The sequence below is a fragment of the Microcaecilia unicolor genome, chromosome 8, assembly GCF_901765095.1.
Source record: "Microcaecilia unicolor chromosome 8, aMicUni1.1, whole genome shotgun sequence".
Lineage (NCBI taxonomy): Eukaryota > Metazoa > Chordata > Amphibia > Gymnophiona > Siphonopidae > Microcaecilia > Microcaecilia unicolor.
This window is the reverse complement of record NC_044038.1, coordinates 68,184,339-68,200,398: the sequence shown is the minus strand read 5'-3', so window position 1 is coordinate 68,200,398 and position 16,060 is coordinate 68,184,339. Positions and strand designations below refer to the sequence as shown.

The window sequence follows — 16,060 nt, the reverse complement described above, 5'->3', positions numbered from 1 at the left end:
GCAGGCAGGTGGACCCAGACCCACACTTCCTCCTACCTGTTACACTTGTAGTGGAAACTGTGAACCCTCCAAAACTCACCAGAAACCCACTGTGCCCACATATAAGAGCCCCATTCACCCATAAAGGCTATTGTAGTAGAATACAGTTGGAGGTAGTGAGTTTTGGCTGGGTTTTGGAGGGCTCAGAATACAAGATAAGGGAGCAACAGTGAGATATGTACCTGGGAGTATTTATATAAAGTCCATAGCAGTACCTCCTAGGGTACCCCATTGCTTTTCTGGGATGTCTGGGGGACCAGTCTAATAAAAATGCTGAAAATGGCCTGAAAAAATAAATGCCCAGAGCACAAAAACTTGTTACAAACCATTATTGTAAAAAAAAAAGATTTTTTGCAGTTTCAAAAATGGTCATATTGCAAATTCGGATTTTGTACGTTTAGCGCAAAAACATCCAAAGTTCAACTTAGACATTATATTGAAAATGTCCCTCCACATGTACTGAGTTTATCTTGTTGGATAGACTGTACAGAACTTTATCTGCCGTCATTTACTATCCAGCTTATAATCGAAAGTGATCGCCGGCCATCTTCCGACACAAATCGGGAAATGGCCGGCGATTTCTTAAAAGCGGCGAAATCGGTATAATCAAAAGCGGCATTTTTGACAGCATCGCCGCTTTTCCGTCGCTTCGCCGGCGAAAGTTCAAGGGGGCGTGTCGGTAGATTAGCGAAGGCGGGACATGGGCTGGCATGGGCGTGGCTACCAGACGTCCAGCTTTCGCCGATAATGGAAAAAAAAGCGGCGTTGAGCAGTATTTCGCCGAGTTTACTTGGTCCTTTTATTTTCACGACCAAGCCTCAAAAAGGTGCCCCAACTGACCAGATGGCCACTGGAGGGAATGGGGTATGACCTCCCCATACTCCCCCAGTGGTCACCAATCCCCTTCCAAACTAAAAAAATAAAACTAAAAACCTTTTTTGCCAGCCTGTATGCCAGCCTCAAATGCCGTACCCATCTCCATGACAGCAGAATGAGTTGTATCCTCCGACAGCCTTTCCCTGGTTGCGATGTGGCTCTCGGGTGAGTGTGACACCTTTTCTGTTAGGTGCCCTGCAGAGTCACATTAGCAATGCATTGTGGTGGGTGTAAGGTACTGGGCTGTACTCCCATGGTGCTTTTCCCCCCTGCTAACTGGGTCAGAGTGTGCCCTGTTTTGTTTCCTGTTGTAGTCCATGCGGTAGTGGCCATTTTTGTAAGCCAGTTTTAATTCCCTTTCCTGTGTTACCCACGTTAGAGAACGTAGTTCTTACCTTGAATGGTGCTGAAAGAGGGCATTGTACACCATTGTGCCAGCTCTGACCTACTGCTAATCTTAGTACCAGGGGACTCTTTGCGAGTGGGGCACAACCTCTGATCTGCAGTTTACTGTGAGTAAACGTGCTTATTTCAAGAAAGGACTTTTTCAGAGAGATTAGTCTTCAGGTGTGAACTGGTGTGCCAAAGTTATACAGCAGCAATAAGTCCTAGAGGCTGTATGCAGGTCCCTGGAGCAAATTTAGTGGGTGCAGTACATTTGTGGGTAGTGGGTTTGGGGGGGGGGGGTTGGGGGGCTCAGCTCCCAAAGTAAGGGAGCTATGCACGTGGGAGCTTTTCTGAAGTCCACTGCAGTGACCCCTAGGGTGGCTGGTTGGTGTCCTGGCATGTCAGGGGGGCCAGTGCATTAAAAATGCTGGCTCCTCCCATGGCCAAATGCCTTGAATTTGGCCGGGGTTTGTGATGGCCGGCATAACTTTCCATTATCGCTGAAAAACAAACCCGGCCATCTCAAACCCGGCGAACTCCACGGCATTTGGCCGGGCTAAACCGTATTATCGAAAAAAAAGATGGCCGGCCATCTTTTTCGATAATACGGTTCCAGCCAGCTGTAGCGCCACTGCCAACATAGATCGCCGGCAATCTATTTGGCCGGCGACGTACGATTATGCCCCTCCACGTTACTCACGTTACACACCAGGGACTAATAATGTTTAGAACTAATTGGAAAATGCATTTTTTTTCACTCAGCATAAAATTAAACTGTGGGATTTATTTATTTATTTTTACTGCTGTAGGGTTTGAAATGGGTTTGAATGGGTTTCTGGAGTAAAGCCCATAAACTATCATTAACCTTATGATCGTGGAAAAGCCACTACTTATCTCTGAATGTGAACAATAAGGAATGGTCTATGCTTTGAGGTCCTATTGGGTATTTGTAAACTTGATTGGTCACTGTTGGAGACAAGATACTGGGCTTGGTGGGTCTTTGGTCTGACCCAGTATGGAACATCTTATGCTCTTACGTTCTGAGGAAGTTAGGTTTACAGAAAGCTGCAGATATAGCTTAGTCTTTTTTTGTACAATTGACCATAATTCTTGGATCTTAGGACAGGATGAAAACATATGACCTGAGGTCCCAACTTGCTCACTTTTCAAAATGTTGGCGTATAGATTGTTCATCATAATTTACTGAGTTGTAACACACGCTCACACTGTACTATATTATTTGCTTCTCATGAAGCCATGAGCAATAGAAGACCCCTCACCACAAGATCCCCAATTTTTGCCATAGTCAGCTGAATAGTTAAGATACCAATATCTTTAGACTATAATCTGTATATATCCCTTCCCTGTCCTTTTAGTGAAGAATGTCTCTTATCTGTAGTGTTCAGCTAAGCACTCTGGTTGAGCGTTCCAGTTATGCAAGGCAGCAAATATCTTTGTATTAGGTACCTGATACGTTTTGACATGTTTTATTGGTCTCTATTCTTCCTTCACCATCACCTCAAAAGTCTACTCTGATTTGACTGATCTGAAAGATCCCTCATTCCAAAGATACAGTCAGGATCCAGATTATAGAAATGTTGTGGGCCTCAGGCTTGGGAATCCTATAGTAGCGAATGACTAGTACAGTAGTGAAGGCCTAGTGACTATAATCTGGGGATACAGAATAATGACGAAATCCATAAAATCTGCCCAATTTACTTCCCCTCGATGTTACACATCCCAGTTGATACTGGCTTTCTCACCACTTCTTCCAAGCTAAGGATTCTTTTTTTTTTATTCTCTTTATTAGTTTTTAACAGACATAATAATCATTTATCAGTGTTATTACACAAAATAAGTAATAAAATCTTCAAGGAAAATAAATCCAATTCTCAAGTTTTCTTACTATCGTCCACAAAACAATTGAATAAATGGTCCAAGATTAGAAAAAACAAACATCCCTAAATAGCTATTCAAGCTATATAAGAAATAAACAAGTTAAAGAGAGCATCATTTCCCGAGTGGTCAAGCTAAGGATTCTTTGTGTGTATCACCAGCTTCACTGGGGTGTGGGTGGGGGCCGAGGGCAGTATTTATATATCCATTTCAGTTTTTGTTCAGAATTATTATTTTATTTACTTTCAATATTACATTCAAAGAAAATGCCGCAGAAAAAAGAAAATAAAGCACTTCTAGAAAGGTACATGTAGGAAAATAATTACGAAAACGAAATAGAAATTCATTCATAATAGCCCACATTAAGGGAACACCAAGGGCCCTGTTTACTAAGGTGCACTAGAGTTTTTAGCGTGCCTACACCATGTAAGCGCCTATACAGATATTGTAGGCACGTACATGGTTAATGTGCCTATAAAGCTGCTTAGTAAACAGAGCTCCAAGAGTAGATAATCAAAGGAATCTGGTTAATATAGGAATTTACAAAGGAAAAGTAGGATTAAGTCTTTTCAAGATTAACATGGCCGGTCAGCAACGCTAGTAACCTCTGAGAATAAACTGAAAATAAATTTCGGGAATACATTTGTTTCTTCAACAAATTTGGGTTGATCTAATAGAGGTTAAATCAGAATATAATTTTGCTATATTTCTGTCATGCAGAGTTTGGCTAAAATGTGTACTTCAATGTCTTCATAGAATCATGTCATGTGCCACTGGTCTCAAAGCTGTTGGCAGATTAGAATATGAAACTGACTTTTTGATTTTGGAAGAAAATCCTAAAACATTTAAATTAGCAGCAGATCTTATATCCCGTTTCAATACCTTAAAGCTCGGAATGGCTCACAGTAGAAAGTTACACATAATAAAAATCAAATACAACTTAGAATTCTAAATATTACATAAAATTCAGTAATGTTCTACAATGATTCAAGAGTAATATTTAGAAAAAAACTCCAAACTTAAATAACTTTCTAAATCTCAGAGAAGTAAGTCTCAGTTCAAATACTAGTTAGCAAAGAATTCCAAATAGGAACCACTGTCAGTGTAAATAGTCTTTTAGTTGAAGAGGCCAACGAGGTTTCAAATAAAAGGAAACCTGCAATTTATTTGTATGCATAAATCTAGTAGTAGATTTAGAAAGTTGAACAGAGATCAAAGTTGAATGGATTCTGTCTGGAATATTTTTCAAGATCTTTAAAACAATGCATATAGCTCTGAAATGGATTTTGGCCTGAACAGGCAGCCAATGTAAAATCTGCAGTAGAAATAAGCTGGTAACAGGATCTTTCTGCTCTTTCCGTTTCATTGGGACAGCAAAAATCATGATTAGCTATGAAACTTTGATCCATGCTCTCACTGGATAAAATGATTTTTACTTGTATAATGAGATTGGGTGTTTCCTATAGATTTTTGGACACTGATCGCAAAAATAGCATCAAATTTTTTCTATAACGTATAGTTGTCCAGAAATTCACAGGAATTTATGACACGTTTGTCAACATAACATAGTAGTAAATGAACGCTGTTCAATTTAAATATATTGGGGTCAATATTCAACACAATTTAAGTGGCCAGAAAAAGCTCCTGAATGGTTAAACCCCTTTTCAGCACTAACTGCTGAAAATAACTGATTAGCACCAAACTGAAAACTGGCTATTTTAGGGACGTTTCAGGGGTGGAGTCAGCACTTGGCCAGTTACGTGCTGATATTCATAACTTAACCAGCCAGGTTAACCACATAAATAGGACCACATTAAAATCAGTTCTATCTTTGGGGCCCTTTTACTAAGGCATGCCTAAAAGTGGCTTGCACTGGTGTACGTGCAGCAAAATTTAAACCAGCATGTATCCATTTTTGGCCTTAGACCTTACTGCCACTCATTGACTTAGTGGTAAGGTCTCAAACGCTAACCAGTTGGTGAGCAGCCAGCGAGCACAAACTGCTGATTACCGCTGGTACCATGTGATAAAAAATAGAAAATATTTTCTACTGTGTGTTTTGGGCACATATCAAAAATGTAATTACCACCTGGGTCACATGGTAGCTGGGCGGAAGTTCTAATTTGATGCATGTTGGCCACACACATAGGCGCCTATGCACCTTTGTAAAAGGGCCCCTTTATGCGATAACCCATAACCAGTTAAGTGCTGAATATCTCACTCAACCGGCTATGTGTTATCCTTCTCCGCAAGCCCGGAAATTCAATGCCAGTGCCCAGACATGGCCTGGCATTGAATTTCTGGGTTTATCATCATCAGCGGTCAGCAAAACGGCAAGTGCTGCCGACTGAATATCAACCCCATTGTGATGTCATTTAGCCCTATCTCTCTATATAAAACGCACCTCCAACGTTCTAATGAAGCCTCACTTACCCAACATTCTAAAAGTGAAGGGGGTGAGATCGCTTTGTGTCTGCCCCGCCCACACGTCAAACGTGATGACGTTGAGGGCGGAGCAATGACACTCAACCAATCGCATCACTCCGCCCTCAACGTCATGGTCCTCCAACGTTCGACTAAAACAACTCCTGACGTCACTGTCCAGCATGGAGGCGACTACCAGGGAGGCAGGAAGCGCGCGACCACAATAACAAACACTTCAAGCCAGCCAGCCGTCTCTGCCCACCCTCGCGTCAAACGTCATGACGTCGAGGGTGGAAAAAAAAAAACAAACAAATCTGGCAGCGAAGCGTCAGGGAAGGAGGCGGCGCTCCCGACGTCTAGCCTTCCCTTCGCTGTGTTCCGCCTTCTTCTGACGTCAAGGATGACGTCAAAAGAAGGCGGAACACAGCGAAGGGAAACCTAGACATCGGGAGCACCGCCTCCTTCCCTGACGCTTCGCTGCCGAAACCGCCACGGAGGTAAATTTAAAAAGAAGAAAAAAAACAAAAAGGGATGTTGGGGGAAGAGAAGAGGGTGGCCAGTAAAGAAGAACAATGGGAGCGGGAGGGCAGGGGAGAAACGACAGCATGGATGTGAAGGGGGGGCATGGATGCGAAGGGGGGGGGGGGGAAAGAGGGCGGCCCAGGCTGGGACATGGGAGAGAGAGGAACATGGATGCGAGGGGGGGTCATGGAAGGGAGAGAGGGGACTTGCTGGAAAAGGATGAATGGAGGCGGCAGGGGACAGAGGAGCATGGATGGCCATGGATTGGGAGGGCAGGACTCAGGGAGAGAGGGGAATTGCTGGATAGGGATGAATGGAGGGGACAGATGGGCATGGATGGATATGGATTGCAGGGCAGGCCTCAAGGAGAGAGGGGAATTGCTGGATAGGGATGAATGGAGGGGCCAGGTGACAGAGGAGCATGGATGGGCATGGATTGGAAGGGCAGGACTCAAGGAGAGGGGAATTGCTGGATAGGGATGAATGGAGGGGACAGATGGGCATGGATGGATATGGATTGCAGGGCAGGCCTCAGGGAGAGAGGGGAATTGCTGGATAGGGATGAATGGAGGGGCCAGGTGACAGAGGAGCATGGATTGGAAGGGCAGGACTCAGGGAGAGGGGAATTGCTGGATAGGGATGAATGGAGGGGACAGATGGGCATGGATGGATATGGATTGCATGGCAGGGCTCAGGGAGAGAGGGAAATTGCTGGATAGGGATGAATGGAGGGGGCAGGTGACAGAGGAACATGGATGGGCATGGATTGGGAGGGCAGGGCTCAGGGAGAGAGGGGAATTGCTGGAAAGGGATGAATGGAGGGGGCAGGTGACAGAGGAGCATGGATGGGCATGGATTGGGAGGGCAGGGCTCAGGGAGAGAGGGGAATTGCTGGATAGGGATTAATGGAGGGGACACATGGGCATGGATGGATATGGATTGCAGGGCAGGCCTCAGGGAGAGAGGGGAATTGCTGGATAGGGATGAATGCAGGGGACAGGGGACAGAGGAGCATGGATGGGCATGGATTGGGAGGGCAGGGCTCAGGGAGAGAGGGGAATTGCTGGAAAAGGATGAATAGAGGGGGCAGGGGACAAATGGGCATGGATTGGGAGGGCAGGGCTCACACTCTCTCTCTCATATACAATGTCTTTCTGACTCTCACTCTCACACACTCTGTCTCACACTGTATCACATTCACTCTCTATGTGCCACACAGTCACTCACACACTCGCTTGGTCTCATACACTCACTCTCACAGAGAATCTGTGTCTCACACACACTTTCTCTCTCGCCCACACACACACACACTGTCTCTCACACTGTGTCTCACATACACACTTGCACACACTCTCATTCTCACACACACACTCTCTCACAAACACACTCACACCCAGACTCACTCTCTCTCTCACACACTCACACTTTCACTCTGACTCTCAAACAGTCACTCTCACATACACTCTCCCAAACATACACACTCCGAGGAAAACCTTGCTAGCGCCCGTTTCATTTGTGTCAGAAACGGGCCTTTTTTACTAGTTTGTATATATTGCTTCTAGAAGAAGTTGATGAAAGCTAATTATTGCATGACCTGATTTTTAATTAGACTGAAAATGTCACAGAAATGTATTAATCATCTGAGACTTTAGGCTACATTTCCAGTGAGTTATGATGTACAACAATTTATAGAGAGCCCAGTTTTTGCTTTGATCACCAACTTTACATCCAAATTACAGTTCATAGGCTGCTTTCACCAGTGGAATCCTGGTTCTTCTTTGTGCCTTCAGACAGAACTCAGTGCAAATGTAGAAGAAAGTGTCAGCATGATTAATACATTTTTGTGTTATTTTCAGTTTAATTTACATTACATTACGCTACAGTTAGCATTTATAGACAACACATATCAAAAATGTTTTTAGATCAGAATGGCTTATAGCTAAGAGTAGGGCAAATCCTAGATCAAACGACACACAAAACTTCTATAAAAGTTACATAATTCTAAATCAGTAACTTACAAATTTGTGAAACAACCAAGTTTTTAACATTTTATGGAAGCTCAACAAATTAACTTCAGATCATATAGTCAGTGGTAGTTTGTTCAATTTGCAGCTGAATATGAAAATAACTGAGAGAATTTAGTTTTATAAGTCATACCCTGAGGCAAAGGAGATTGGAGTATCAGGATGGGCACCCTTTATAGTATAGCACATAGTACTGGAATCCACGTCCAACTTTGGGTGCTAGGATTTACACCAACTGAAGCCAGGTATAAATCCCAACATGCAAGTTGGGTGTGGATCCCCTGAATTCTGTAACACTGCATGCTTTTTAAGGGAACATCCTTGATCCACCCGTGACCCTCTCATTGTTATGCACCCTTTTCAGATTTGCACAGAAACATTTAGGCACTATTCTATAACAGGGTGCTTAAGTGAAGTTCTGTGCTGATCTGCCATTTTTGGGCCATTTTGGCACCTTGCTTCCATTATAATGCTTTTTCATGCCAAAAAATCAGTGTAGAAATAGCATTTAACACAAGACACCATATATAGAATTTCCTAGATAATGAACCTGCACTGAAAGGTATCTGGCTGGCCTTGCTAGAGACTAAAGCAGATAAATACCTGAGCACTGTGACAGTAGTGATGATGGTACAGTGCTCTGGTAATAGTGGTGATGCTGTGGTCATGATGATGGGGATGCTGTAATAGCAAGGTGCTGATGTATTGTTGGACTATAAATGATATCATAAAGGGGCACAAGGGGAAATTAGCTCTGACTGAAATATCTATGATTGTGTGAGATGTGTAGCCATGTAGCGTATTGCTCTCTTTCAGCTTCTATCCAAGTCACTGTCACTTGGAAACTACTACTACTACTACGTCTTATCATTTCTATAGCGCTACAAGGCATACACAGCACTGTACACCATACACAAAAAAGACAGTCCCTGCTCAAAGACCTTACAATCTAGAAACACGTATCAGAATCTTTCCACACTTTAATTTCTCTTTAACAATGTTTCATAAATGTTTCTCCTGTCTGCATAATGATCCTGTCTCAAAAGCATAGGCCTGGATGTCCATGACAGAGAATGACTGGGTTGATCTCCTGGATATTCATGGAGGAGGGGCTGTAAGTCTGCCTTAGGAAGTGCTCATGTATGTTTTTATGGCCAAGCAGTTTCTTCCTGCTCCTTTGGGTTTCCTGCATAATTGGAATCAGGATCTTCATTCACAATCACCAGGGATTTCCCTCTAGTTTATATTTCCTTTCCAAGATAGTTAAACCAGTCATTGCAATGAATCTTGGATAAAGGTCACATACCAGGGCTTTTTCCACAATCATGTAATTGTGAACTCAAATTGCCACCAGCAAAGACTGGATTCTGACTGTCTTGGGAGGGTTCCTTGAATTATATTCTCTGCTAGCTTTTGGTGGCGGTCTTTGTTCTGGAATCACCTTTAGTGCAATTCTAGTGACCTGGATGCCCCATGTTTTCACAGCATCCTCTGTGGAACAGCCTGACGGGACCTGGCAGATTGCAGTAGGAGCTGCTATTGGTGCTGTCCTTGGTGCTGCTCTGATTATCGCCACAGCTGTTCTCCTGTACAAGAAGGGGGGCAAGTGCCAGAGAAAAGAAAATGGTAAGTGCAGCACCACCCATCAAGCTTGTTGTACATTTAAATCACAAACTAAGAAATGAAGACCAAATTCTGTTTTCCTTCTTACCCCCAGGTACTGGAGGGAACCTGTATGAGGTTCCAGATGTGAGTAGAGCCCCTCCACACCAGTATAGCAACATTATACCTCAGAATCATGAAGGAATTTATGTGAATAATCACCATTTCCATGTCAATAAGCAGGATAAATCAGCTGCACAGGTAGGTGATGGCAACCAATGGTGCCAAAACAGATGACTCTCTCAGAACCAAGAAAGAACTTGAAATATTCCAGGCAAGCGTTGGAGTACCTGTACATACACTTTCTACTCAGGCTCTTCAGTCTTTTCTCATCCATGCTACTGCCCAGACATGTTTAAGCTTTCTCCTCATTACAGAAGAGGTGAAGAAAATAAACTGTCAGCATTGAGAAAAAGATCATCATAGTTGGAGCCACCAAAGAATTCAATCTTCAGCCCTGTCCCCATGTCAGAGGCAGATAAATTAGGCTCCTGATGTCTGGATACCATTTTTACTAGTGTCCCCATGTGCATAACATCATGTCAAATCAGCACTGAATGATCAGCTTCAATATTGTGCCACAGTGCCTGGAAATTTAGGCAGATTCTGTTTGTCGTGGAAACTGGCTAGCCGTATTCTGTAAACAGTGCTAAGATCAAGGCGTATTCTAGACATAACACGGAAACCTGGCACTAAGCATGATTCCATAAAGGGTTTGAAGCTTTTATAGAATTGTGCTTACCACGTAGATTTTTCAGCCCTTTAGGAGTTCTTTTACAATAGTGCTAACGATTAGCATGTGCTAAATGCTAAGAAGCCCATTTCATACCTATGGGCTTCTTAGTATTTAGCTCACACTAATTGTTAGTGTGTCCTAAGGGCTAGATTCTATATATGATGCCTAGGAGATAATGGATTCTCTCTAGCCATCCCTGCTTTTTACTCCAGGGGGCTGCTTTGGATTCAGTGTCCCCAGAGTCTTCAGTGATCCACACCACTTTTATTCTTTTAGGGGGTCTTTTACAAAGGTGTGCTGGCATTAGTAGCATGTGCTAAACATATAGATGCCCATAATATTGTTATGGGAATCTACAAAGTTAGCATGTGCTAATTTTAATGTGCACTAAAAATGTTAGTGCACAATTGTAAAAGGGGCCCTTAGTGAAATACTGCACTGATTCTATGAGGCAGAGACCTACCCTGAAGGAGAAATACCAGGACCACTTACTTAGGCTTTTCAGCCTCCCTGATAGCTTGTTGTTCTGTACTGTGGTTCACATTGGCTGCATGCAGACATTACTACACTTCCTTAAAGCACTATAGGAATTTTTTTAAAGGTGGCAGTTGCCAGTCTTTACTAGATAGGCTGCAAATTTCTTTACTAGACAGGCTGCAAATGTGTGCTGTGGCTCTAGAAGGTTTGGTCAGTCATGTTTGGATTAGGTGACCCTCCAGCTCTTAACAATTTGCTTGCTTTCAGCCTTAACTGCTCCTAGAGTTTGAATCTGAAAGGTTTGACCTTCCAGACAGCTCCAGGTCATCAGGGACAATCTGATCCAATCCTGGTTTTACTCCCACTGCATAAAACCTGGACTGGCTCTGTAATATCCATGCTCTGTGTATATGTGGAAGAGGTGAGCTCATATGTAGTTTCTGTGTAGAAACTCCTGTTTATTCTGTTTCCTAATAAAGGTGTTGGTGTTCTAGGGATTAGTGTAATATTTGCAATGCTGAATTTGTATATCTTTACTAGTGCCTTACTAGTGTCTATACCCACATTCAATTTCAACCTAATAAGAGAGCCCTTGAGGGCATTCTACACATGTAGAGTCTTATAGCCTTTCAAAATCTCCTTCTCAAAGCATTAGTGTATACTATTCTTCATTAATCCTTTTTCCTTTTAAATATCAAATCATTCATTATTCATAAAGAATTCAACTTATCTTGTGCAGAGATTCACATTCAAAAGGAAGCTGTGCCAAAAAACAGGGGCCCAACATAAATTCATGTTTTGCCCAGCTGGCCATTTCAAGGGAATTACTCCTTCAACTTCAAATTGCAATGCTATAATTGTAGATATTTCAGCTATTTACACAGCTCAAAGCAGCCACTTACAGTAGCCAGCTATGTGCTGGATATTCGGGGATAGCCGGCTGTATCACGTGATATAGCTGGTTATCTCCTAGTTGCTAACTGGGAATATTTAGCAGGGATAGCTGGTTATCTCCAGGTGAATATCGGCAGATTGTCTGTTAGGTGCCATTTAACCGGCCAGGTGTCAAGTATAGTAGTAGTAGTAGTAGTTTTGAATATCGGAGGGATCCTGCTTCCCATGGTCCAGGTTTTAAAATGGTGGTTGTAATCCCTAGCTGTAATGTCTTGGTATTACCACTAGGGGTCAGGCTACCAAATAAAGTCATTTTGTAACTTTGACATAAGCATCTTTGTTATAAAATTACTCCTTAAATGTTAGTCTATAAGGTGTTGTCATCCTGTTGGTTTTGCTTCATTATACTCTGTGGCTTAGCCACAGGGGGCCTCCCCCCCCCCCCCAACATTTTGGGTTCAGGCCCCTAAGGTCTGTTGGTTTAGCTGGCAGGGGTCCCCAATCCCCTCCAACAGAAGCTTTCCTGTGATGATATTTGGCACTGCACTGCCTGTCCTGCTTTCCCCCTCCCCCACGCACATGCTCACTTCTAGTGAAACTGAGCACGTGCAAGCTTAGCACATGCTAAATTTCACTAAATCCGAGTATGCGCATTGGGGTAGGCAGTGTGGTGTCAAATATCACTGCAGGAAGGATTCTGCTGGTGGGGCTTGGGTACACCTGCCAGCCCAGGTATGTGGGGCTGCGGTGGGCCTTCCCCAAAACCGAGGTCTGTCTATGCCTCTGATTATATTAACATGACTTCCTCTCTAGATACCCTGTTCAATCCCATAGCTGTTTTCTAGGGAGAAGGTAGAAAAGAACCTTTATTGGAGGGGTAGAAAGGGAGACCAGCACAGATTAAAACCTCTGACAGAACAATAGGCAGCTGAAATAAACAGACTGGGTAACTGAGTGGTCCTTCTCTGCAGATATTTTCTATATTTTACAAAATATTCTGCATCTGTCTCCTACAGATTAACACCTTGAATCCCAAAGCACCTGATTCAACTTATACGGTAAGAGAATATATGAACTCTAAAAAGATATTGGGGCTGCCAATGAATACTGGGTTTATTTTTGGCTGTTATAAACTTAGCCAACTAAGTCAATATTCAGCACTGGCCAGCTAAGTTTATAGTGGCCAAAAATAGGCCTGCTATTGGGGCAACCTGAAAACTTAAATAGCCGTGCGCTGAATGTTTGCGATATAGCTGGTTAGCCACTATGCGCTGACTGCGAATATTAAGTGGGAGATAGCCAGTTAAATAACGCTGAATATTATGGTGGGGGGGGGGGGGGGGGGATTGAGGCTACCCAATATAATCAATTTTCCTGCATATAAAGTATTCGATATCTTGTCATATATACCATAAGAGCAATTCTATAAAGGGCACCAAATTTAGGTGTAAATTACATGCATTCTTTTATAGAATAGGCACAGTTACCACATAAATGATGCCAAAAATTGACAAACATATAAGTGCTAGGCACTTGGAACATGTAGTCGCATGGCTAATAACAACAAATGGCCTGTACCAGTGGTGAAGGATTGGGCGTGTTATGGGCATTCCATCTACCATGCATGCACCTTATAAGTTCATAAGTGCATAAGCTTTGCAATACTGGGACAGATTGAAGGTCCATCAAGCCCAGCATCCTCTTTCCAACAGTGGCCAATCCAGCTCACAAGTACCTGGCAAGATCCCTAAACAGTACAACACATTTTATGCTGCTTATCCTAGAAATAAGCAGTGGATTTTCCCCAAGTCATTTTAGTAATGGCTTATGGACTTTTCTTTTAGGAAGCTATCCAAACCTTTTTAAAACCCCGCTAAGCTAACCGCTTTTACTATATTCTCTGGCAATGAATTCCAGAGTTTAATTACATGCCAAATCAATTTTGTGCTACTGTTCTATAATGAGTTACTTGTGCCTTAATGCCGCTATAGAATTGCCCCCACCTGGGTGTATATTGAAATTCTTTAATGGATACAACATACTGAGTGCAATGAATCTGGCTGTGATACTGGAAACCTCATGGGTAATTGTAACCTGCAGGGGTTGCAGTGATAATGAAAGCAAAAGTCCGCCCATACTCATATACTTTTATTTTTATTATTATCTTTTGAAAAATTACCTGTAGAAAATTGTGTCTGCTTTCCCTGTTTGTTTGTTATTTATCAGTTAGAAAGCTATACACAGTTTTCCATTTCTCACCCTCTGCATTTCGGGAACTCTTCTTAACTGGACCCAACCAAAAATCTCTCCTCTACCAACTGAAGACCCTCCCAGGAAGTAACCACTCCCCCAGGCCCACAAGGGGAATTTCAATTGATATGCCCCAGCCCTTGTCACTGCTCCTTTCCCTTCAAGAGGGGAGGGCAGTTTTGAAAGGGGGGGTCTATGAATAAACACCCACTTACCCACCAACTTCCCTTTGAAAATTGCTCCTATAGATTACATCATATGTTATTTATTGTACTAACCTTAATGTGCAGCATACTGTAAAGTACATATGATTTGGAAGGAGATATTTAATGTTTCTCTATTTGGTTTTTAGGATTTGCTGTTCAAAAATCAGTCTGTTTACACTGAACTCAAGAGATAAACAAGACCCAGCAAGTGCATATGGGCCTTTTCTGGTGGCATTAGTCAAGAAATCAAGACTATTTCCTGCTGATAAACCTACAGATTGTAACTGAGACCCATTTAATAACTAGATTATCTCTTCCTAACAACACCACAGATTATTACTGATGGGCATCCTTTTAAAAATAAGTGAAATAATACCTGAGGATATGTAATAAGAGCGATGACTTCTAATGGTCATTCCTCAGACTATGCTATGAAATGCTATGAAATGTTATTGAAGTGTTCTCTACAAGGGTTCCCTTATAACACATTGAAAATGGCACACTTACCTTCAGAGGAGCATTTCCTATGTCTAAGGAGACTGTGCTTCATTCACGCTGAATGAACTTAAGTTACAAGCTCAGGATATGATCGAATACTTCAGTTGATGAACTTGCGTTGACATATATAAAACAGGTTTATGTTTGAACAAGCCGGGCTAATTGTGATTTATTATTACAAACCCCTACTAGTAATGAAAAGGACTCTGGTCTAGTATGCCTGGTAATGTGAAATCCTAAATTCCAGCAGGTTCAAACCAGTTTATCTTCACATTGGGCTATATTGAGACTTCATATAATGAAACCAATATTTGCTTTCCAGTGGGCTGTAATATCAGGGACCATGTTGTGAGATGTGCATATTCGTCTGCTATGCCAGTGAGAGATATAGTAGTTGGACATTAGGAGGTTCAATTTTTAACCAAACCCCTAGGTTATGAGGCCGAGTAAGTGCTTTCTTAGGTGTAATTTTATAAACATATAGATGTGCCTTTTGTGTCTTTAGAAAATGCTAGTATATGTGGACATGTTTACCTGCTCAACTGCACTTGCAATGCTGGATTCTATAAATGATACTTAAATATGATGCTGGAAAATTTGGCACACTTTATAGAATTGTGGTGAGCACTGATTCTTGCACCCTAAGTTTAGGCACCATACTTACGCTTGCTGACATATTATTCTATTACAATGCACGCAACATTTTAGAATGCCCCTGACATGCCCATGTCCCTCCCATGACCACACCCCCTTTTGAGTTCCATGCTATGGGATTTAGGTGTCTTCTGATATAGAATAGTGCACAACCATATGCATGCACAGGTCCTAGTTGGTGCTGATTGACATCAATAATTGCACGTTAATGACTTGTTAGTCAATTAAGTTCCATGCGCAGCTCTGGATCATGCCCAAACTTGAGTGCCCAAATCTAGGTGCCATACAGTATATAGAATGGGGACATATCACAAATACACACTTTGAATAAAATATAGAATGAGGACATTTCGCAAATACGCACTTTGAATAAGATTTTTTTTATTTAACATACATACTTGCGAACTCCATACAGTGAAAAATGCAAAAGACTATCTGAAAATAGGTGTAGTTAAGAGATTTGGGGGCATTTACATGGCAGATTTCATAGCGAGTGGCAGCATGCTGGTGATAGA

The 16,060-nt window shown here is 42.3% G+C and overlaps 1 protein-coding gene across 1 annotated transcript in view; it reads left to right on the top strand.

Moving 5' to 3' along the window:
- LOC115476780 (carcinoembryonic antigen-related cell adhesion molecule 1-like) overlaps positions 1 to 15,807 on the top strand; it is a 167,096-nt gene extending 151,289 nt beyond the window's left edge. The window contains exons 13-16 of the mRNA XM_030213359.1: positions 9,654 to 9,794; positions 9,886 to 10,031; positions 12,954 to 12,995; positions 14,540 to 15,807. Of these exons, the coding sequence (XP_030069219.1) occupies positions 9,654 to 9,794; positions 9,886 to 10,031; positions 12,954 to 12,995; positions 14,540 to 14,587 (377 nt within the window). The 3' untranslated portion in view covers positions 14,588 to 15,807. The remainder of the gene's footprint in view (positions 1 to 9,653; positions 9,795 to 9,885; positions 10,032 to 12,953; positions 12,996 to 14,539) is intronic.
- Positions 15,808 to 16,060: the final 253 nt, after the last annotated feature.